Source organism: Salvia hispanica, chromosome 3 (assembly GCF_023119035.1).
Source record: "Salvia hispanica cultivar TCC Black 2014 chromosome 3, UniMelb_Shisp_WGS_1.0, whole genome shotgun sequence".
Taxonomy (NCBI): Eukaryota; Viridiplantae; Streptophyta; class Magnoliopsida; order Lamiales; family Lamiaceae; genus Salvia; species Salvia hispanica.
In genome coordinates this window covers 35074788-35096525 of record NC_062967.1, presented here as the reverse complement: position 1 = coordinate 35096525, position 21738 = coordinate 35074788, and the positions used below count along the sequence as shown (strand labels likewise).

Here is a 21738-nt window from a genome sequence, read left to right as displayed (position 1 = left end):
CTTATTTATTATCCAAAATGAGAAGTAAAATAATTCTGAAACTAATTTTTGCAAATAATATTAAGGATTTAACACTTTCGCCCTTTTCCAAATGAGAGTAAATTGCACAGAGAGTATTCAGCTTTTTCTCTTGACATACAAAATGCTACAACAGGTGAAGTGCATTATACAATAATGAATCTTCAAAGAAGTACAAGGCCATATTTTCACCACCTCTTGCGCTTTCTTCCGTACCAGTATGCAAAGGCCGCCACGGACGCAGCAACGATAACTCCCGTGGTAGCATGCCAGACGTGCAGTGGTTTGTCGAGGACGAGAGTGGAGCCACCACCCACTTCTGCTGGGCGCGGAGACGGAGGTTTCTGGATTACGTTAAAGGCATATTCCAACCCTTGGCTCTCGAGCTCAGCCAAGTCTTCGATTTTTGGTTTCAGCCTCGTGGCCTGGGCTAACGCCTCGTACTGTTCCTTCGTTCCACCCTCGAGGAAAGATCCGACCAAATGGCCTTTGTTCATCCAGTACGCTCCAAAAGTGTTTCCACTGAAGTCTCCGAAATGGACAACTTCGCCTGCATTGTCGCCATAAAACTGCCAGGACAGAGTGAAGACCCTCGAGTAGAAGAAGGGTAGATAGTCAAATTCGCCCGTCTTTTCAGGTACGATGATGGCTGAAACAACGTGCCTTGCTGCCCTCCGTGAAGAGTCAACGTGCTCGAGCCTGCGCGTTTCACCGACTATTTTGACTGGAAAAGCAGCTACATCCCCAATTGCATAGACTGAGCTGTTGCTCGATTGCATTTTGCCATTCACCTTGATTCCCCCTTTTTCCATTGTTAATTGGCCTTCAAACAGACTTGTGTTTGGTCGAATCCCTATCCCGACCACAACCATATCTGCAGGAAGCTTGCTTCCATCTCGAAGATTAACAGCGCAGACCTAATAAAAGAGCTGGTCAGTGCAAGTATAAGAATATGCAGTTGGAGACTTATGAAGAAAATATCATCGTATTTGACACGTTTTGTCTCAGATTGTTTTCTGTTATTGAAATGGCTAACTGGCGCATAGCCTATCCGAGACTTGTTTAGCAACTAAATTCATATCGACATATACCAAATAAGTGAAACTATAATGTTACAACACATTACGCAACTTAACATTTCGTTTGACTTTACATAGTAATATATAGCATACTTAGCAAAATTCACTTTGAGAGAGAATTTTTTTACAAGCAAAGAGAAGAACTATTAATACCTTCCCATCAGAGTTAAAATCGAATGATGTCAAGACAGTTCCTTTGACAAACTTCACCCCTTTGGACTGATAAAATTCTTCATAGAAAGCCGCAATCTTGGGGGTGAATAAACGGGCCACTGCAGAAGCCAGTATATGAGAACATTGCTTGGGAAGATTAACGAACATAGTTCCCCAATTAGTATAACAAAGATGAGTTCTCACTTGAAACAGTAGAGTGTGTGTGTGTGTGTATGAAAGTAGATAGATAGAGTAATCAGAACCATATCATATCATATCCAGCAGTATGAACGATAACTTTGATGCATAAAATGAAATGAAGAATGGAATAAATATAAGAAAACTACTTACTACACTGTGCCTCTGGAAAGACCATAGTCACATTTAAGTTGTTTATCACCAAAGATGCAGCACATTCCATTCCAATATAGCCCCCACCAATAACAACAGCCTGTCCACCACTGCGAGATTGCATCACATCTACAAGTCTGTCCGCATCAGCCACATCTCGTAAATAACACACATTAGGTGCATCTAAAGTATTTACCCCAAACTCTTCGAGCTTCAAGGCCTACAAAATAACAAGAAACAATACCAGTTATAAGCTGAATAATTTATGACAGGATGCATTTTCACCCAAGATATAGGGGGCGGGGGGGGGGGGGGGGGGCAAGTTGACTTTGGTCCATAATAAGTTCTACTGCACATGCATATGTTTCGATTTTTCATTAGTCAATTAAACCATAAGCCCAGGCGTAAGTTCTGAAGTTGGCAGATCAACAGTATGCTGGGACATGCTTCAAGTTCACTCCTACTCCAAATAGGATGAAATAGGATGCAAATGGCGAAGATATAACACACTAATTTCTTGAAAGAAATTCAAAATTTGTGATCCATGTGCTATTTATGTGGAGCTTAAATCATTCCAGAATGTGCTTCGAAAGGGCAATTAAACTAAGTACACCCCAATACTTGGCCAAGCACAATAGCCAGCATTATGCCAAAAAATAAGAGGCTTGACAAGAAAAGTATTGTGAAAATGTCTTCCATAATTCCATTTCCATTCTATTTCAGTGCAAAACGACAGAACTAACGTATTATTAGAGCACAAAACTACCAGGATATAAAAACAGAATAGCTTCAGTACCCGAGCACCTGTTGCAACAATGAGATACTTGTAGCTAATTGTTTCTCCTGTTGCAGTAAGCAGTGTCTTCCGTCTTACATCAGCAGACTTAACTCTAGTTCCCAGAATTAGCTCAATACCTGAAGATTGCATCAGAAGAAGTAATTACACAAAATCTGATGTAAAAGATATTGCTAAAGTAATAAAAAAATCTTAACAAAAACTAGAAGCATCGCTGTTTACTGCATTTGGATTTCGGGGTGATGGTATCCAAACTTGGTCTAATGTTTTCTTTTATCATCGAGTAGATTCTTAAATGAAATCATACACTCAACGATGTGATTTCCTAGATTCATTCTATAAATACTACATTCAAGCTACACAACAAGGAAGATAAAATGAAAAAGGCTTGCCCTGAGCAGAGGGAGAGAACCATTTCTTCCAAGTAGCATTAAACTATGGAAACCTAGATACGATTATGTTGATTACACAAGTGTGACATATTGAAACTTAAGAAATGGTATTAAAATTACCATTTTCATTGTACCATTTTGGAGCCAATCTTTCCCCATTGGTACCTACACAACAGTGAAATGAAGGTAGGCGTGCAGGAGCTGCAAGCAGTAGAAAGTATAGAGTTAAGTCATTTAAAATGGCAAACCTTTATTCTCAACCAGATTAACATACTCCCTCCGTCCCCGATTAGGAGTCACACTTTGACCGGACACGAGTTTTAAGAAATGTAAAGAAAAGTTGGTTGAAAAAGTTAGTGGAATGTGGGACCCATTTTTATATTGGTTTTATAATAAAATGTGAGTGAATTGAGTTAGTGGAATGTGGGACCTACTTACTATTTATGGTAAAAATGAAGTGTGACTCTTAATTGAGGACGGACCGAAATGGAAAAGTGTGACTCTTAATCGGGGATGGAGGGAGTAGTAAAGAATAACAGTAACTTCCGAAGCATCTAACACAAGAGACATTCACGTATGTACACAACACAAATATAACCAGAGAAAATATCAGTGAGCATAATTTAGACATAGAATTTTTAACTAAACAACAATAATTGCATAAATGACTTATGCAGATTAAGGACTTGGATCTGAATTTGCACATGGAAAGGTACCTTAAATTGAATGAGAAGCATCCTATAAATATAAACAGGGGTCAGATGAAGCATAACTCTAATAGATGTACCCAAAAGTTTGTATATCCAAATTGCTAATCAGACATTCAGTTTTTCCCATGTTTTTGTTTCAAATGAACTTATCTGGCTATCAACCCAGGGCACAAGGTCAATATATGAATGTAAAGAAGTGTATGCTGCAGTATGTTATGAAGGAAATTTGTGATCCTGCTGTATAGGAAGTAAAATAAATACCTTCAGGGAGTAAGTAACCTTTGCTCAATGCAGGCCTTTCATAGGGTGCAACCTACAAAGTGCACTAGTATGAATAGCATATTGGAAAAAAGAAAAGAAAATAAAGAATCTAATCAAGCATACCAACATTAAGAAAATAGCATTAAACTATGATTGCATTAGCCCAAGCATACAACCATAACCTGATCTTCACCTTGACTCGTTAGAATAAAAGATATTTTAAGTGAAACACTTCTATTATCAAACCAAGAAACATGAGAAACGATTAAAACATCTATCCTCCTCTAAGTGTAGGCTACTTAAGATTCAACAAGCTACCAAATAAATAAAAATGCAGATAAGCATGCATATCACTATCTTACTGGTTCCATGAAGCATCATTCTATCAAAAAATTTCCCTGTTTCTCAAGTTGTTGGGGAAACAAGACAAATTCAACAAATTGATCCATGGAGAGAGTCATGACTCCATAACCCTCTATTGAGACAAAGACATGCTACCAAGAACGTATGTAAGATTGCCAGTTGATCAGACAGGTATAGAACTATAGATGATATATGGATCTAGTTCATGGCCTATACAAAAGTCATATCCAAGTTTCTTTGGGAAGAGGATCTAATATGCTCTTGCAAACAGCTTATACAGGATATCCTTTCATCCTCTGGGTGAAACTGCAACCAAATAAAAGATGGGAAAGCCATGAACTCACCCCTTGCTACTTAAAATGGACAGACGTCTATGAAAATAGGATACCATACACTGGATACTTGAAATTATAATTATTGGAATCACTGAATTTAGATTTTATCCAGTGCTCTAGCAACCAAATTAGAGATTTCCACCAAATCTTAACCAGGAGTAACCTAATTACTTTAGACCTTTTTGGGAAAATGCAACTTATTTTAAATACCTACCACATCATATACAAAATACACATGAGGGATTCATAATTACTGCACCGATGCACAAAATAACGGAGACTGTCAAATTCGAGTTCCTCCATCTGGCTTTAAACACAACCCCCCCCCCCCCCCAAAAAAAAAAAAAAAAAAAAAAAAAAAAAAAAATCCTCTGATTTTCAGCTCTCAATCAAGTCTAGATAAGTAATAAATACACGAACATCACATAACAAGCTCATATTACACCATCCTTCCATCACAAAACATTCAGCGAACTTCACTAAATCGACAGATTGAAAACTAATTGCAACAAACATCATCTTAAAACATTCGGATTGCACATCAGCTAACACGACTGCCATAATTAGGTTCGAACTTTACTAAATCCACAGATTGAAAACTAATTGCAACAAACATCATCTGAAAGCACTCGGATTGCACATCAGCTAACACGACTGCCATAATTAGATGAGAACTTCACTAAATCCACAGATTGAAAACTAATTGCAACAAACATCATCTAAAAGCACTCGGATTGCACATCAGCTAACACGACCGCCATAATTAGATTCGAACTTCACTAAATCGCCCGATTGAAAACTAATAGCAACAGACGTCATCTCAAAATATTCGGATTGCACATAAGCTAACACAACTGCCATAATTAGGTTCGAACTTCACTGAATCGACAGATTGAAAACTAATTGCAACAAACAAATTCATCCAGCAATTAATATCATTAACAACACACACACACGCATACATAATTTTATCTATATACGCGCAATAGCGCGAGAAGAGAGAGAGAGAGAGAGAGAGAGAGAGAGAGAGAGTTACAGGCTCTTCGGAGATGATGCAGAGTTCACCGGAGGAGACGCCTGCCTGGACGAATTCATGGGCGGCGTAGCCAGCTGCGACGCCTCCTCCGATTATCACGTACACGAACGCTCTCCCCATTTTCTGCTGCACGCCACCTTCTCTTTCTCTCTCTCTCCGGGTATAGATACAATTTCAATCTATATGTATAGTGAGAAGACTAGAAAAATGATCGTTTCTTGAGAGCTGCGCCACCTCTTCACACTTGCTGAGCCATTACCCGAGATAACTGCCAAATTGATTTTTCTCTTTCATTTTTTTTATTTCTTCTCTGAATTTTATTTCATTTTCTATTCGAGACAAATATGAGTGATTTACAAAATTAGGGTTCTAACAAAAAAACGGGGTTCATACATTTTCAATCTACTAATTTCCATCTAAATTACTATATTGCCCACCTTTGGACAATTTTATTTATATTTGAATTGTGTGAAAAACTATCAAGTTCGATCGCGTATATAATTGTAGATTTTTAATCGAATTGGGTCGTTTTCTTTATAAATAGATAACGTCTTTTAACTCATCCACGCATGATTTTTCGACTTCCATATTACTATATATCACCAAACAAAAATTGGTCGTGTGATAATTGAGTACAAATCCAAATTTCATGGTGTTTCAACTGACTTTAAAAATTATCGGACAAACGAAAATTTAACAAAATTTTATGATTTTTTCAGCAATTTATCATTTTAGTTTTTAAGATAATACTTATTTCATCCACACACACAGTTAAGAATACATGCTTAAATCAAAACCGTCACTTATAAATTATAATTTCAAATCATAATTAGTTAATAAGAATAACTTCACTCCAACTCCAACTAGAGAAAACTTTACTCAAACAAAATTGTTCGAGTTGCAAACTTGCAATTTAGAAGCAACTTATAGTTAGGTATAATTATATTTTGTTACACTAATAAATCAATTGTACCCAATTAATGGCTTATATTTATTTCGTTCATAACAATAAAATTTTAAAAAATTGAATGTGTGGAGTGTACACTTGTTTCATTGACCGTCATTATTTACTTATTTAATTTTTGACTCTTCTAAACTTATTTATATAGGAAAATGGTCAAATGCACATTAATGTTTACTTTACTCTAATATGGAGTAAAATCCGGTAAGCATTTAGTGTTATTACGAACAAAATAAAGAGATTGTTAGAATTGAAATTTAGTGAAAAATAACAACATAAATTCATTTTCCGATGACAACACAAAAGTTTTTTTTTCTTATTATTAAATTGTCTCTAAAATAAGTAATAACGTCGCTCAATAAAGTTTTTTATTGAAAAAAATTGATATATAATCGGATAGAAAATAATGATGGGTTGATATTGTCTGTGTTCTAGAAAATAATCTTTTTGTTTAGCATAGATGCTTACACGTGGCACTAAATTATGAATGTGGTTCTTCCACCCATACTCTTATCCATTTAGATATCAATTACAAATACCTAATAATAATTCTTCCATCCACTCCATCAAAATAATCGACTTTAAGTTATAGTATACATATACTAATTAAAAAAATGTTTATTTACATTAAGAAATTGTAATTTATATGCAACTATTCTATTTTGTTCTTATTTACTTTTGTAATTTCGGTACCATTTCTCTTATTTAACTAATATCGTGAGTCATGTCTCTTTGTTTTGACCAATTTCACATTAGTACTATCATTATTATAGACTTATAGTGACAATTATTATGTATTTAATTTGATGCAAAACTAGATCATTAGATTTAGATCTCTCATTGATTATCTAGCCCGGCATATGAAAGAGTGGGATTAATGAATAAATTTTTTAATTACATATGTCATAGACATAGTGGCCCAATACGAGCCCAAAACTGATATTTCAAAGATTTACACCTCATTTCCAAATGGTATATTCTATTTTGCTTTTAGGAGTAATCCAAGTTTAGTACTCCTAATAACGCCGAAAGAAATGCAACTGTCTCAGTTGGTAAAATATTTATCCTATAATAAATAAGTAGAGTTCAAATAGCCAATGCATATATATATGTGATTGTTAAAAAAATGAAAACATTTTTAACAAATGAATTATTTTACACTTCACTCGTTATAAATGAGAGTTTGATTTCTATAAACAAGTAATTATATAATGTATATAATATGTATCTATGTCTTAAAGCAATGTCAAATTAGGATATTTTCCGATGCATAATTCAATAGAAAAGCATATATGTAGGTAAAAATAATTGTCGGGATTAATTAATTTTCAATATGAAAAAAGAGAGTGAATTTGTATACGGCCAAACCACATGAATGTTTCTCAATTAGAGTTGGGCAAATGTCGATATTAAATATTTGCATAAAGCAATTATCCAAATTTCCTAATAATAGCCTTGCCACGCTATACGTGTCAATAAATCCCAACTTTAGTTCGGTATTTGCTTCCAAAATGAATATTTAATCATGGAAAATAAAAAAACTATACGTTCATTAACAAAAAGTTTTGAGTTCGGTGCTTTAAACAATTATACATGCATATACTTTTCCATCTTATGTTGAATTTATATATTGATAAATAGTGTGTGACAAAACTCAGCCTCCTATAAAAGAGATTACACAACATCCAAAAGCATTATATTCAGGATTTTTTATTTGGTATTATGTGTATACCTTTTCAGATATAATATACTCGGTTCAAGACGTAAATCAATATTCATGTATACTTTAATATACTTAATACACAGACTAAATTCTTTATCCAGTCGAGACAATGATATATCTAGAAAATCAAACTTGTAGGAGTGTACGTAGTGAATAAGGTCGTAGCCAGCGTCCAGCGACGGGCGTCGCTGAAAATAGATGACAGACAAATAACAGAAGTGATTCCAAGATTAAAGGGCTACGGCGAAGCTGTTGCACTTTGGGATTGGCGACAACTCTAAAAGCCAGAAAGAGATAATGAAGTTTTCCTGCCGGTATGGGCCAACGATGGATCAATGGACCCCTATCCCATCTAAATCCACAACAATTTTTAAAATACAATTATAGAATGGAAAAGATAATAATTTGATATATTGTTTTTATAAAATATATAAACATATAATTAGTCTCAATGAAGTAATTGCATGGACCAAAAGTCCTCCATGCCCCAAATATTGTTATCATTTGATTGAGTTGGAAAATTAGGGCCTTGAAAACTTTGCATATTTCCTTGAAAGGAAGAAGTAGCAATGTTGGGTGCATATGATTGGCTAAGTGCATGATCCGCAGGGACACAACTGGAGTGAACTTGGTTACTGAAGACTGGTTCTTCGATATTGCTTACGGGTAAAGTAGTGAAACTCTCGGACTGTTTTATGTGCTTCTGAATTCGAGTTCGCCAATAATTTTTTATCTCATTGTCCGTTCTTCCGGACAAATGTTTTGCAATTTTCGACCACCTGTCACGTAAAAAGCATAAATTATAAGCATGATTTTCCTTTTATTTTCTATTTTCAAAATTTTAATGATAAGTGATAATTAGAAAATTGCATTGTTTCGGCTGTATTCCGTCGAACACATTTGATTTGCTTTTTATTAGAAAATTAATCATTGTTGCAATTGCAAAAATAGTTTCACATGCATGACGACGCTTAAAATTTCGAATTAATATTTTAATTTAGAATGCATTTGGTATATATTGGTAGAGATTAATTGATAAGATTGAATCAAACATAAAACACTAAAAACATTAGAATTAATAAATTAGAATAACTTTTGTGAAATACTGCTAAATAATATCCCAATTCTGACGGAATTTTTAAGAGATTTTCATGACTATTGATTAGTAAAATAAATCAATATATTACATATTTATTCTTCTTCAATAATTTAAGAAAATATAAACTTTTTCGTATTAAAGTATGCTAATATTGGAAAAAATTAACTTGTGCATTAGATATTTGCATAATTTTCTTCAAAGTAAATTTGAAATAATTCACTATAAATATTTCAAATCAAAGCGTTTACCTTTAAAAAAAAGGGGCAATTTATTAAGAATATACATAAATGATAGAAATGCTACTCCTATGTTTATCTTTATTCAAATAGAAAGTTGTATGGTATGGTATCTGTCCATTTCAACATTACTAGCTAGCTAGCCTTTGTGACTTTCCATTAATTATTCCCCCTAATTTGTTTTCTACATTTGCATCGATCACTTAATTATTTTTGATAATTTGGTTTTTGCAATAAGTATGATTAAAATTTTACCTGTTACCCCATTTAGCGTGCATCTCTATGATCAAAAGGTGCTCCTCCGCCGTGATATTGCCCCTTCTCACATCCGGCCGGAGGTAGTTCAGCCACCGGAGACGACAACTTTTTCCGGTGCGCTTCAACCCTAAAACCATGATTAATAGAAATTGTGTAAAAAATAGTTGACTGTCAACATTTGGTGTCACTATCAAAATCAAGCGGACAAGCGACCAAATCGACAAGTTAAGGACACAAACATATCAAACTTAATGTTCTGAACCAAAATCACCAAAATTATAGCCAGCAAATGGTGCAAACTATCTAAATGCCCCTTTTCAAAATCTCAAAATCTATCAATGTAAGTTTTTCTCCCTAAATATAATTTCCCGACTTTATTCTTAACGAAAGATTTTCCTCGTTGCAGCGATAAAAGTAGAAAAAAAGAAGAAGACGATGAAGAAATGATCGACGTACCGGCGGATCGAGCTAGTGAATTCCAAACACCTTCACCATGGTTAGCAATGTAGTTAATGAGAATGAGATCCTCTTCCATAGTCCATGGGCCTTTCCTCACTTCAGGTTCATTGCATGGTCTTTTCTCCATCTTAGTCATGAAAGAGACTCAAATTCATATAGAGGGCAAGAGGTATTTGTAGAAATTATTAATAAAGCTGGAGCTCAATTTATAGAGATTGGCTAAGAGGATTAATTGCTAGTTAAAGTAGCTATTAGTAGATGTATCAATGAATAACTTTTAGCCTAACTTTGGTTAATTATAAAATTAATTTGAATCAGTGATGCATACACAAACTACATATCAACATGCACCCCGGCCCACGCCTTAATTGGGAAAATAATAATAATTAATTGTGGTGGCCATGAAATTTCTATATAACAAGTACATGCATGAAGTTATGATTTTACATACCTAACTAATTACTCCACATACAATTAATTAATACACATAAAAACACTACTTATAGTGTGGCATCATGAATAAAATTAATTTTAGGAAGATACGTTTAGGATTGTATATGTAGTAAGTGTCTTTTCAAAGTGTTTATGTCTTTTCATTATTTCTCAAGATGATGTCATGTGAAACTTAGGATTGTATGTGTTGTAAATTTGTACAAAGTGGCAAGTGCAAACGAAAACTTGCATACATGTAGATTAGAGCATCCAGTATAGGATAGCCGCGGCTCATGGCTCTCCCGTGGCCCAGCCGCGGCTCCCTATAGTGACTTGGATGGGCGGACGTGGCGGGGGGGGGAGGACACGGCGGCGGCGGCGACGGGACCTCAGAGCGGTGGCGGTGGTGGTGACGGTGATGGCGTTGGCGGTGACAATGCAACGGGTGAAGAAGAAGCGGCGGCGGATTCTGATGATGACACCGAGTAGTCGGCGATGGCGGTGTTTTTTTTAGTTTTTGTTTGAGTGTTTTAAAACAATTTTCGTTGTATAGTTTTACCCCATTGTATAATACAACGAAGATTTGGTTTTCGATTTAGTTTTCATTAAATTATGCATTTTATTTAATTATTATAGTCTAACAATTTTTATTGGAGTAAAATTAAAATATAAATAAAATGGAAAAAATAAATGATTGTATGGCTTGGGCATGTCCACTATAGTGGAAAACATGGGAAAACTTGGGCGTTGGTGGCCAGGCCACGATTTTGTGGCCTGACCACAGTTTGTGGCTTGGCCCGGCCAACTATAGTGTATACTCTTATTCTACATGTGTGGGGGCTTGGGTAGTGGATTAAATGATTAAATCCTGATTTTCCTTTTTCTCAAATTAAGTTCGCGAGGATTTGCTTCAAGCTCGAATATGGAAAGGAAGAAGTCAGAAATCTTGTCTACTGTTGCTAAGGTGATCTGATCTTTTCTTCTTTTGCCTACTTTTAGTGCACCTTTTGCCTGCTTTTTGCATAGGAAGAATCTTTGTTTAAAGGGCTTTTGTGGTGGTTTAGGGCATCCATAATGGATGCCCTAGTGGAAGCCCTAGTGGAAGCCCTAGTGAGAGTCCTAGTGGTTGCCACGTCAGCAAGCCCTATCTTTCTGCAATGGTGAAGCCCTAGTGCATGCCCTATCTCTTATCCACTTTTCATTTCAATTTTAAATCATTATTTTTTTTAATTTGTTTTTAATTACTATAAATTATCAAAATATATTATTTCAAACACCACAAATGCAAAAAAAAAAAAAAAACTACATTACTTAATAGAAAAGTGGAACTACATCATACTTAGATTAAAAAAAAAAACTACATTAAAACTAAAATACTAAAAAAAAGAAAAAACCAAACTAGCCATCTAAATTCAACCTCTGCGCCAAATTCTTGATCATATTCTTAGTCCTCTGTCGGGCTTCCGGATCGGTTTCTTCACGAAGGCTGTTTTGGGCGTCAAGTATAAACCTATACTCAACCACCTCGCGATAACCTCCGAACTCCTCGATCGCCCTGTCCATGAGCTGAACAGATGGAGCAGGCGCAGCCTGCGGGGGGGCCGCTGATCCAGACGCGCCCGCCTTCGCCTTCCCTTTGGCCTGGGCTTTGGCAGCCTTGGTACCAATGGGACGTCTAAAAGTAGACGTAGGCGTGCCGGAACTCCCTTCCGGCTCAGCGTTCAGATCCACAGGAGATGGGCCGCTGCTCGTGTAATCGCCAGCGGCGGTGTTCTTCGTCCGCTTCGGAGCCGAGGATCCAACCGGTATCCCTCCGTTGAACTTCCCCTTGTCCTTCAAGATCAGCCAAACATTGTACAACTTGAACTGCCCGAACTGCTGTTGGTACTCGGACAACGACTTGTTGAGGACATCCTCCATGCTCTCACCGCTAGCTCTTCCGTCCCTGTTCCTGTTGTAGATATAGCAGAAGTTGTTGACGTGGAGCTTGATCCGATCCCAACACTTGCGCAGCTGAACCTTGGTCCGCTTGAACGCCCACTTCGGTTTCACCTCGTTGTAGCGTTCCTCAATGCGATCCCACATCCTGGCCGAAGTCTGGTTGTTGGAGGCTATCGAATCCTCCGATACATCGACCCAACACTGAGCCACCTTCAGGTACTCATCCAACTCGTAGTCAGTACGCCCTGTTGCGTACTCCTCGTTCGGCTCATCGTCTGGGAGTGGGACTGGGACCGATGGCGCCTTTTCTTTCCGCGCCATCTTCTTCTTCCCTTTCTTCGGCGGCGGCCGCACAGGGGCAGGAGGTTGCCCACAACTAGGCTCCATATCCTCAACCCGATACTCCTCGGTGCCGAAGAACGGATCGAACTCAGAGTCGGAGACGAAAGTGGATCCCACAGATCCAGGCGTCTCAACCCGGTAGTCTTCGTGGCCGGGCCACCGGGCGCCGCCGCCGCCTCCTCCTCCAAACATCGGCATATCGTCGTCGACATTATTCGGGCTCGGGTATTGACTCGGATCCATTGTTGGAAGTGTGGATATTGAGAGAATATAGAAGAGAAAGTGAAAGGTTTGGTGTGTGAAAAGTGAAGAAAATGGAGTATTTATAGTGGTTTAAATTAGGGTTAAATAATTTAAAAAAAAAAAAAAAAAAAGGCTCGGGCTCGTGCTCGGGCTCGGGCGCGGCTCTGCAATGGGCGCCCGAGGCTCACGCCCGATCGGTCGGGCTCGGGATCGGGCGCGACCGACTGCTACAATGGATGCCCGACCGCGCCCGAGCCCGATCTCGGCCGATCGGGCGCGCGATCGGGCATCCACTGTGGATGCTCTTAGTGTGGAAGAGGTTTTTTTTTTGGGAGGGTGTATGTTGCTCTTAGCATAGGGTGAAATTTTATTTATACTTTGATCATCAATTTCCCGGTTGAGCCTTTAATTCTAAAATAAAGACTATACACTCTAATTGTGTATGAAAAATACTTAGTTTTTCATTTCTTTCTTCCAACAATATATACCTAGTTTACCAACTATTCTCACAAAAATCCCACTTAACCTTAAATATTTACACATATACTATTATAAGTCCACCATTAAAACTTTCTCCACTCACAAATAATTTAAAGTAATACCATATTCATACACACTTACAAACAATCAACAAAAATTATTAAAATTTATCCCACTAAACATTGAATATAATTTTAAGATGAAATACAAAATATCCAAAAACTATTATGATACCTAGTACTTACTATTCTACAAGAAATTATTTTAACATGAAACTTCATCTCATATTATCAAGCTAATAAAATCTAACAAACAAAATCCAAAGAAATGGTATAGGAAATATATCATTAATATGTGGTTGAGATAGTAGTATTAGCTGTTGATTTCAAAAGATATTTTGATAAGTGATTATATGTGACATTAATAGCATATAGAAATTAGGTCTAAACAATTGTTATCCACACAAAATCCTAACTAAATAGAGAAAAGGGACAAAGTCGTTTGCATATGATAGGGATTTGTCCATGCTTTAGGGTTTAAGAATTAAATAAACTATAAACCGATTTAATAAAATATCATCAAAAACTTGTTAAAACATTTAAAGCCAAATAATTACTTCCCGAATTACAAATCCATATTTTGACTCGACTTCATAAAATATCATCAAAACAAACGATGATGATACATCTTTATTGGAGCCGAGCTCTCTTTTTTCTGTTTATTTCAATTGATTACTACACTAAATCTTAGTAAATTAACTATAGAGTAGATTCCATGTTAGCTCTCAGCTTGTAATCGTTTTATCTTTCATAATATTATTATGTATCAATAAATAAAAAAAGAGTTCAAAAATGTTATAAATAATGTGAAAATAGCCGTTACATTGTTCAGTTTGCAAGATTGTATCTTGGGATTAGATATGTATTGTGTTTGGTTCATGAGATTGAATCTTACAACTTAATCATAGATGAACAGTCATGTGATACTTACTTAGTCATAGCCACCTCGTTCCAACTAAAATTATCTCACAACTTAGTCATAGATGGATTTTCCCAGACAATGTTAGGTTATAATTAGCCTTGACAATTAGTTCTCGGCCTCACACTGTAACAATATTAAGCTCGGATAATTCTTGACAAATAAATCTACAACGACCCCAGGATAATTTAATCTTTAATAAGCAAACACTCCAAAAACACTTAGAATTCTACTTTCGTGATAACTCAAACCCCTAACTTATATAAAGAGAAACATTTAACCAACTAAGTTACGTATGATGCGTCATCTAAATTTTGTAGACATGAAAGTCCCAAGTTAATAATATCCAATTATAGTGTGTAACATGGAATGTAGCCAAGTGGAACTACAATGTTTAAGGATGACAATGAGGCTACCATATTTAGTAGAGTTTCAAGTGTGTGACCACTTTTCATACTAAGTTGGATTACTCAAATTTCTACATGGGGACAAAAGTTAGACTTAGATCATGGGCTTTATTAAGTAATCTTCAATTTCGATTAATTGTTGACCGCAAGCCCATTTTGTGGACAAAAATTGGATTAAGTGGTCATGCATGTGACATTGCACTTTAATATCAACCACAAATTTAATCAAACTACCTAATTTTCTATGGGAGTTTATAGATCTCAAAGTACAAATATTTGCTTGAGTTGTTGTCCTTCCGCACGTTGTTGTATAGCTATGTAAAATTATACTAAGTATATGTTTTATGAAGGTTGTTCGATTGAATATACAGAGAACTTAATCTAAAAAATATAAGTATCATAGTATATGATTAATCTTGATTTACAGGGACATACATATAATTTGTTTTCGATGGAAGCTATATAGTTTAGATTTCATATTTGAGATATACCAAAAATGATTTTTTTTTTTTTTGGGTAATCGTCATAAATTTCAAGAAAATCACATAATCAATCTAACAAATTGAAATAAAATTCGACACAACAATAAAATAGAAACATAGACGTACAATATGAGAGAGTTGATTGAGTTGAGTCCTTTTTTTGGGCTTGATTAATAAGTTTAGTTTTTCGTCTTTAACCACAAAAATCAGTCTATTTTTATTAGTACTACTAATCTATTATACGTGTTTCATCTTATTGTGCATGCTCGAAATTTTTAGATGGAGTATTTCTTTTTAAAATTTCTAGACTTTTTGTGAAACTATGATTTATTCTGTTTTGTAACTAATTAAGATTTCAACATCAAAACGACTTATAATAACTTACTTACGTGGTATTATCGGACATCCACGAAAACAATATCACATTATATTATTCAATCACATCTTGTCATTCTAAATTAAATATTTCATTACATCCTTCTGCCTCGTTTCACAATTTTCATTTCACATTTCATTTCTTCTTTCTTAATATAAAAATTTATTTAAGAAATATAATTATTTAATATAATACGACGTCCGCTGCTTAAACATCATTTTAGCCGACGTCTGATAACACCCATATTAATAAGCCATTAAGTTATGTCACGACGAAATCATGATTAATTGTAAAATTAAAACAATTTAATAATTTAATTATAAAATTAAAATAAATCAATAGTACAAATTAAAAGTTGGTATGTACAGCAAAAGCTTTAACTTTTAAAAATAATAAAACATGGTCAATTATTGTCTATAATAAACTTACCGAAAAATCTACAAAACACACTTCTTATAGACTCGTCAAGAGTGATTCGTATCTAGTTCCTAATAGAAGACACTCTGGTGGGATCTTCACGTACAGAAAAGGAAACACATTTCTTATGAACTCGTCGAGAGTGATTCGTATCTAGTTCATGACCAATTAGAATTAGAAGACACTCTGGTGGGATCTTCACGTACTGAAAAGATAAAAAAAAAGGACAAGCAGTTATTTTTCTCTCCAAATATTGTGTATTTTTAATTTTATTCCCCATTTAAAATCGATTTTCTTTGTGTTTCTAAAAACAAGATAAAGTAAAAATCAAAGAAAATTCATTTTGCTGTAATGGCAGCTCCGACGCAGCTCCTCCACTCCACCGCCGTCAATCACACGCTCCTCCCCTTCCTCCGCCGCCGCAATCCCCTATTCCGACGTGCTGCTTCCTTCGCTTCGTTTTCCCTCCGCCGCAAGCTTCCGTTCCGACCGATACTCGCGCAGGCGCGGCGGATCTCTTCTGCCGCCGTAGCTAAAGATGAATTAGTAGCTTCCCGTGAGTGACAGGAACATGAAATTGAAATCCCTAGGAAATTTCTGTCAATGTGTATTATGCATTTCATTGCTTCTGATTTAGTAATTATGCGTGGAATTGCTTGATTGAATTGATACCATTTTCCTTATTTTGGAACAGCCGCTGATTTGCAGTTTAAGGGACCTCTTGAGGTGATTAAGTATCCAGACCCGATTTTGAGGGCGAAGAACAAGCGAATTGACTCGTTTGACGAGAGCTTGAAGAGGCTTGCCGACGAGATGTTCGACGTAATGTACATGTGAGTTTTTTGTTTTGGCTTCAATCGAATTGCCTGATTGCTTAGAACAGAACAATTATGAAATGATAATCGAAATTTAGAAATTGTGGAATAATTACTTGAGCTGGAGAAACTATAACATGAGAAAAATTTAGCTGTTAGATTCTGAAATTTGGGGGGAAGTGCGACATGAGCTTGAACACATTGATTTTTGATAGGATTTGTGGTTTCTGATCCTTGCTGATTGTGTTGAGCTTTGTTGTTTTCTTTTAAGTATTTTGATTTTGAATCTAATGTTCGACTTGATGAAGTCTTATTAATATAAGGTTTGAAAATCATGTAATTTTAGTTTCTCTATTTGAAAATCCATAAGTTGAGGTGTTACAGTGATGTTTGCAAATCCTGACTGACATTAATGTGATGAAATCATGATAGAAAAAGGTAAAATTTGGTATAATTGTTTATCCAATTAAAGATTCATTTGCTAGTTTTGTCTTATTGGAGATTGTTGGTAATTACAGGAATGTGAACAATAGTTGTTGGCTTGCTTTTCCACAGAACTGATGGTATTGGGCTCTCAGCGCCTCAAGTCGGGATTAATGTCCAGCTCATGGTGTTTAATCCAGCTGGTGAGCGCGGTGAAGGAGAAGAGATTGTTCTCGTAAATCCACAGATCAAAAGATTTTCGAAAAAGATAGTACCTTTTGAAGAGGGTTGTCTATCATTCCCTAAAATCTATGCCGATGTCATGGTAACCTTTCAAGTACCCTTTTATTGTTTATGTTCATCAAAGTGTTTTTTCTGTCATCCAATACCTCCAATGATGTTTCATGGTTTTCTTGAAGTTACTTAATAATCCCACACTCGCTGCTTTACAGAGACCAGACTCGTTGAAGGTTGATGCACAGGATATTAAGGGTGCGAGGTTTCAGATCAACTTAACCGGACTTCTTGCCCGGGTGTTTCAGCACGAATATGACCATTTGCAGGTTCATACAATCGGACTTGTCATACTCTTACTGTTTTCATGTAGAAATCAAGCCTAGACCAGCATTGGAACTGATGTCATTCAATTGCAGGGAGTCCTTTTCTTCGAGAGGATGAGCGATGAAGTTCTTGACACTGTTCGTGCACAGTTACAGGCAAGTTATGCTTTGCAAATAAGTATCATATAATCTGATAAGTGATAACTATATCATAAAACTCCACTTCTTGATTTATAGCAACATAGTCAAATCCAAAAACTTTGTATAACGTGAAAAAGCAGTGTCATTGCTTGAATGCTTTGTCTAAACTCAAATTTGGGTCAAAGTTGTTGAATTTTTTTTTTGCAATTAAACCGATATTGAGACATTTTCAATAATGTCTGTGGCATGGCACGACAGGAACTGGAAAAGGAATACGAGGAAAAGACCGGATTGGCGAGCCCTGAGAAGATTGAAGCAAGAGAAATTAGGAAGAAAGGTGTTGGGTTTGGGAAATCATGATCTTACTCTTTGTTCATTTCATCGAGGAAATCTTGGTCTTGATGGGGTGATGAATAATTTTAGGTCACTATATTATTTGGTTACTCTTATGATTATATGCCACTGTTATTTTATTGTCTTAATATAGTTTATAAATTATAAGTAATACTACATTCATATCCTCATAGTTGGATCATAGTATTTCTTTTTTGATTATCTAGTTATAGTTGAGTTATTTTGTTTTTTTTCAAAAATCAACTTATTTAAATTATCTATTTTATTCTCTTATTATCTATTTATTTCATTCTCTCTTGTATTTTAATCTCTTTTTACTTAACCGTCCGTCCTTAATCTCTGTGTTAAAAAAAACGTCTCAACTGTAATAGGACGGATAAAGTATTAAGTAATAGTATATTCATCTGCATTATAACAATATCATACTACTAATATCCAACAACCTAACTCAATAGACTACTACTTTATAACAGTATCATACTACTAATATCCAAAAACCTAACTCAATAGACTATCCTATCCTATCATGAGTTGGACCAAGATATCTATTTGTATTAATAATGAATGCCATAATATTAATGCAATGCTACAGCCTACAGAATTAAGTTACTGGCTATGCATAGTAGCCTACATATGCATGTGACAGATCTAGTATTGCAAACCATGAGGGATCTAGTATTAATGACGAAATAACGACCTAATATTAAAATAATAAACTATATTTTCTTTTATCAAAATCATTATAAATTGAAAACAAAAATAATGAAATATAGAGTAGATTGTGAGTGGTTCCTAGTTATACATGATAAGGCTATCTAGAGGTGAGCATGCGGAATTCTTACCTGTGATTCCGAAAATCCAAAATTTCAGAGAATACATTAATTTGAGTTGATCCGAAATATCTGAAAAATTAGAATATGAAAATCCAAAATATTCATAGCCAAATACTTATGGAATTGGTCACAATATCCAATTTTTAAATTTGTATTTTAACCTTTATCATGTAAAAATAATTTATTAGGCTTAGACCATCTCCAACCATACACAAAAAATGTGTTTTGATGTATAAATTTTCTCCAATCATACACTAAACTCAAATTCATTTTTGGACTGTTTTTTGATACAAACACCAAATATGGTGTTATTGCAAAAATTTTGTGAGACAAAAACTCAAAAATGGTATAAAATTTGAATTTGGTGTAAATAGTTGGAGTAAAACTACTTTTAATATGACATATATTTAAAAATGGATTTGAGTTTTGTATAAATGATCGGAGATAGACCTTATATATCAATCTAAAATTTGGGTATATATGTATATATCTGTAGTAAACACTAATTATAACCCATTACATACTAATATTAACTACACAAGCAATAAACTAGTTATAGTAGATATATATGGTTGCCATTAATATCACAAACCATAACCTTCCATGTAATTAATCAACTTTCAACTAATCTACTATTTTTATACACTCAATATAAAAGCTTAAACCCATTATTTTTGTTTAGCACAACCTCTTCCCATACTCCTCATTACTCTATACTCCGAAACCCAAAACCCTAAACTGCGTCCCCCTGGCCCACTGCGCCTCCCGCTCATCGGCAACCTCCACCGCCTCGACCGCCATTCCCTCTACACCCACCTCTCCCTCCGCTACGGCCCCGTCATGTCCCTCAACCTCGGGCTCCGCCCCCTCGGCCAGCGCAGTCAAGGAGATCGCGAGGTCCCACGACCTCGCCTGCTCCAACCGCCCCTCCCTCGCCGCCTTCACGAAGCTCTCCTGCAACGGCCTCGGCTTCGCCTTCACGCCTCACGACGAACCCTCGAAGGAGCTGAGGAAGATCTCAACCGTCCATCTCTTCAGTCGCTGCACCCGATCCTCATCGAGGAAGCGTCGGAGATCTCCGCCGCCGCCGTCGATTTGAGCAAGCCGATGATGTCGTTTGTTAGCAACGTTGTGTGTAGGGCTGCGTTTGGGAAGAGATGTGACAAGGAGGAAAAACCCTTATTCGAACTTGCTCATGATGCGGAGGCTGTGCTTGCGGGATTCTACGTGGGGGATTACTTCCCTTGGCTGCGGTGGATCGACGATTTTTCCGGCGCGGCGGCGAAGCTGGAGAAGGTTTTTCGAGACATGGATTGTTTCTGCGAAGAACTGATTGAAGAGCACATGAATCCGAAGAGGGCGAGATCAATGGATGGAGATTTGATTGTTGTTTTGCTGAGGATGATGAGAGATGGAACGACGTCGTTTGATCTCACAATTGAACACATCAAAGCGATAATTGTGGTAAAAACTTTTTGATACTTTTGGCTCTTCTGATTTTTTCTTGTCTAAAAGTAACTTTTTTCTAAATCGAAGCTGGCGTGTTAGCTGAAAATGTGGCAAAAAAAAGACGATTTTAAGTAATAAATTCAATTTCGTTGGAGTGAAAATCAGAAAATATCATTGTTGATCGAAATCACAGAGTTTTATAATTGGAGGCAACAACGGGACTTCAACTGCTTTAGTGTGGGTGATGACAACGTTGATGAGTAAGCCTTCATTGATGAAGAAACTGCAGGGCGGATATACGGAAAGTGGCTGAAAACAAAGATCTCATTGACAAGCAAGACATAGAGAAACTTCCATATCTGAGGGCAGTTGTGAAAGAGACTCTGCGACTTTATCCACCCGGTCCACTTTTACTGCCAAGAGAGACGACCAATAAGTGCAGCATAAATGGTTATGAGATTGAAGGTGGGACCATGATGTATATCAATGCATGGGCTATTGCAAGAGACCCGACCAAGTGGGAAGACGCGGAAGAGTTCTTGCCCGAAAGATTCTTGGGGATGAAGACCATCGACGTGAGGGGTCAGAATCCGGAGGTGATCCCGTTTGGATTCGGTCGAAGAGTGTGCCCAGGGATTGGAATGGGAATGATCAAAATCGAACTTGCACTCGCGAATGTTGTGTACAAATTTGATTGGGAATTGCCTCCCGAAAGCAAGGAAGAAGATGTTGATTTCGTTGCTCGACCGGGATTTGTATTGCACAAGAAGAGTGCTCTTCGTCTTGTTCCAAAACTCGTGATATGAGACATGAACTTAGTTTTAATAAATTATAG

General features: G+C 36.2%; 3 protein-coding genes and 1 pseudogene across 5 annotated transcripts; 2 read left to right on the top strand and 2 right to left on the bottom strand.

Moving 5' to 3' along the window:
* Positions 1–60: 60 nt before the first annotated feature.
* Positions 61–5777, bottom strand: LOC125212907 (monodehydroascorbate reductase 4, peroxisomal). Of its 3 annotated transcripts, XM_048113200.1 has the most exons (8): positions 5495–5777; positions 3761–3812; positions 2910–2990; positions 2406–2516; positions 1798–1821; positions 1602–1730; positions 1251–1369; positions 61–935 (listed from the first exon to the last, which is right to left on the bottom strand). In XM_048113200.1, the coding sequence occupies exons 1-8, from the start codon at positions 5612–5614 to the stop codon at positions 207–209; spliced, it is 1365 nt and encodes a 454-aa protein (XP_047969157.1). In that variant the 5' UTR covers positions 5615–5777; the 3' UTR covers positions 61–206. The 3 variants fall into 3 exon arrangements, with proteins under 3 accessions (XP_047969157.1, XP_047969155.1, XP_047969156.1); XM_048113198.1 differs by having other exon boundaries at positions 1602–1821; positions 2368–2516; XM_048113199.1 differs by having other exon boundaries at positions 1602–1821; positions 2398–2516; positions 5495–5776.
* A 2388-nt stretch (positions 5778–8165) lies between these two features.
* On the bottom strand, positions 8166–10393 carry LOC125216832 (MYB-like transcription factor EOBII). The gene is made up of 3 exons (XM_048118608.1): positions 10228–10393; positions 9769–9898; positions 8166–8957 (listed from the first exon to the last, which is right to left on the bottom strand). Exons 1-3 carry the CDS (start codon positions 10364–10366, stop codon positions 8627–8629), a joined length of 600 nt encoding a protein of 199 aa, XP_047974565.1. The 5' UTR covers positions 10367–10393; the 3' UTR covers positions 8166–8626.
* Positions 10394–16637: 6244 nt separating this feature from the next.
* On the top strand, positions 16638–18772 carry LOC125215197 (peptide deformylase 1B, chloroplastic/mitochondrial). The gene is made up of 6 exons (XM_048116544.1): positions 16638–16884; positions 17023–17161; positions 17699–17891; positions 18019–18129; positions 18220–18282; positions 18526–18772. Exons 1-6 carry the CDS (start codon positions 16680–16682, stop codon positions 18625–18627), a joined length of 813 nt encoding a protein of 270 aa, XP_047972501.1. The 5' UTR covers positions 16638–16679; the 3' UTR covers positions 18628–18772.
* Positions 18773–19423: 651 nt separating this feature from the next.
* Positions 19424–21737, top strand: LOC125209965 (annotated as a pseudogene).
* The last annotated feature ends 1 nt before the right edge of the window (position 21738 follows it).

Coding starts and splice junctions, on each gene's coding strand:
- LOC125212907 (XM_048113198.1), bottom strand. CDS start 5,614: ATGGGGAGAGCGTTCGTGTACGTGATAATCGGAGGAGGCGTCGCAGCT. Junction 3,813..5,494: donor GCATCATCTCCGAAGAGCCT/GTAACTCTCTCT, acceptor TGCACTTTGTAG/GTTGCACCCTATGAAAGGCC. Junction 936..1,250: donor ATTTTAACTCTGATGGGAAG/GTATTAATAGTT, acceptor CTCTTTTATTAG/GTCTGCGCTGTTAATCTTCG.
- LOC125216832 (XM_048118608.1), bottom strand. CDS start 10,366: ATGACTAAGATGGAGAAAAGACCATGCAATGAACCTGAAGTGAGGAAA. Junction 9,899..10,227: donor TTCACTAGCTCGATCCGCCG/GTACGTCGATCA, acceptor TCATGGTTTTAG/GGTTGAAGCGCACCGGAAAA. Junction 8,958..9,768: donor CACGCTAAATGGGGTAACAG/GTAAAATTTTAA, acceptor TTTACGTGACAG/GTGGTCGAAAATTGCAAAAC.
- LOC125215197 (XM_048116544.1), top strand. CDS start 16,680: ATGGCAGCTCCGACGCAGCTCCTCCACTCCACCGCCGTCAATCACACG. Junction 17,162..17,698: donor ATGTTCGACGTAATGTACAT/GTGAGTTTTTTG, acceptor GCTTTTCCACAG/AACTGATGGTATTGGGCTCT. Junction 18,283..18,525: donor CTGTTCGTGCACAGTTACAG/GCAAGTTATGCT, acceptor ATGGCACGACAG/GAACTGGAAAAGGAATACGA.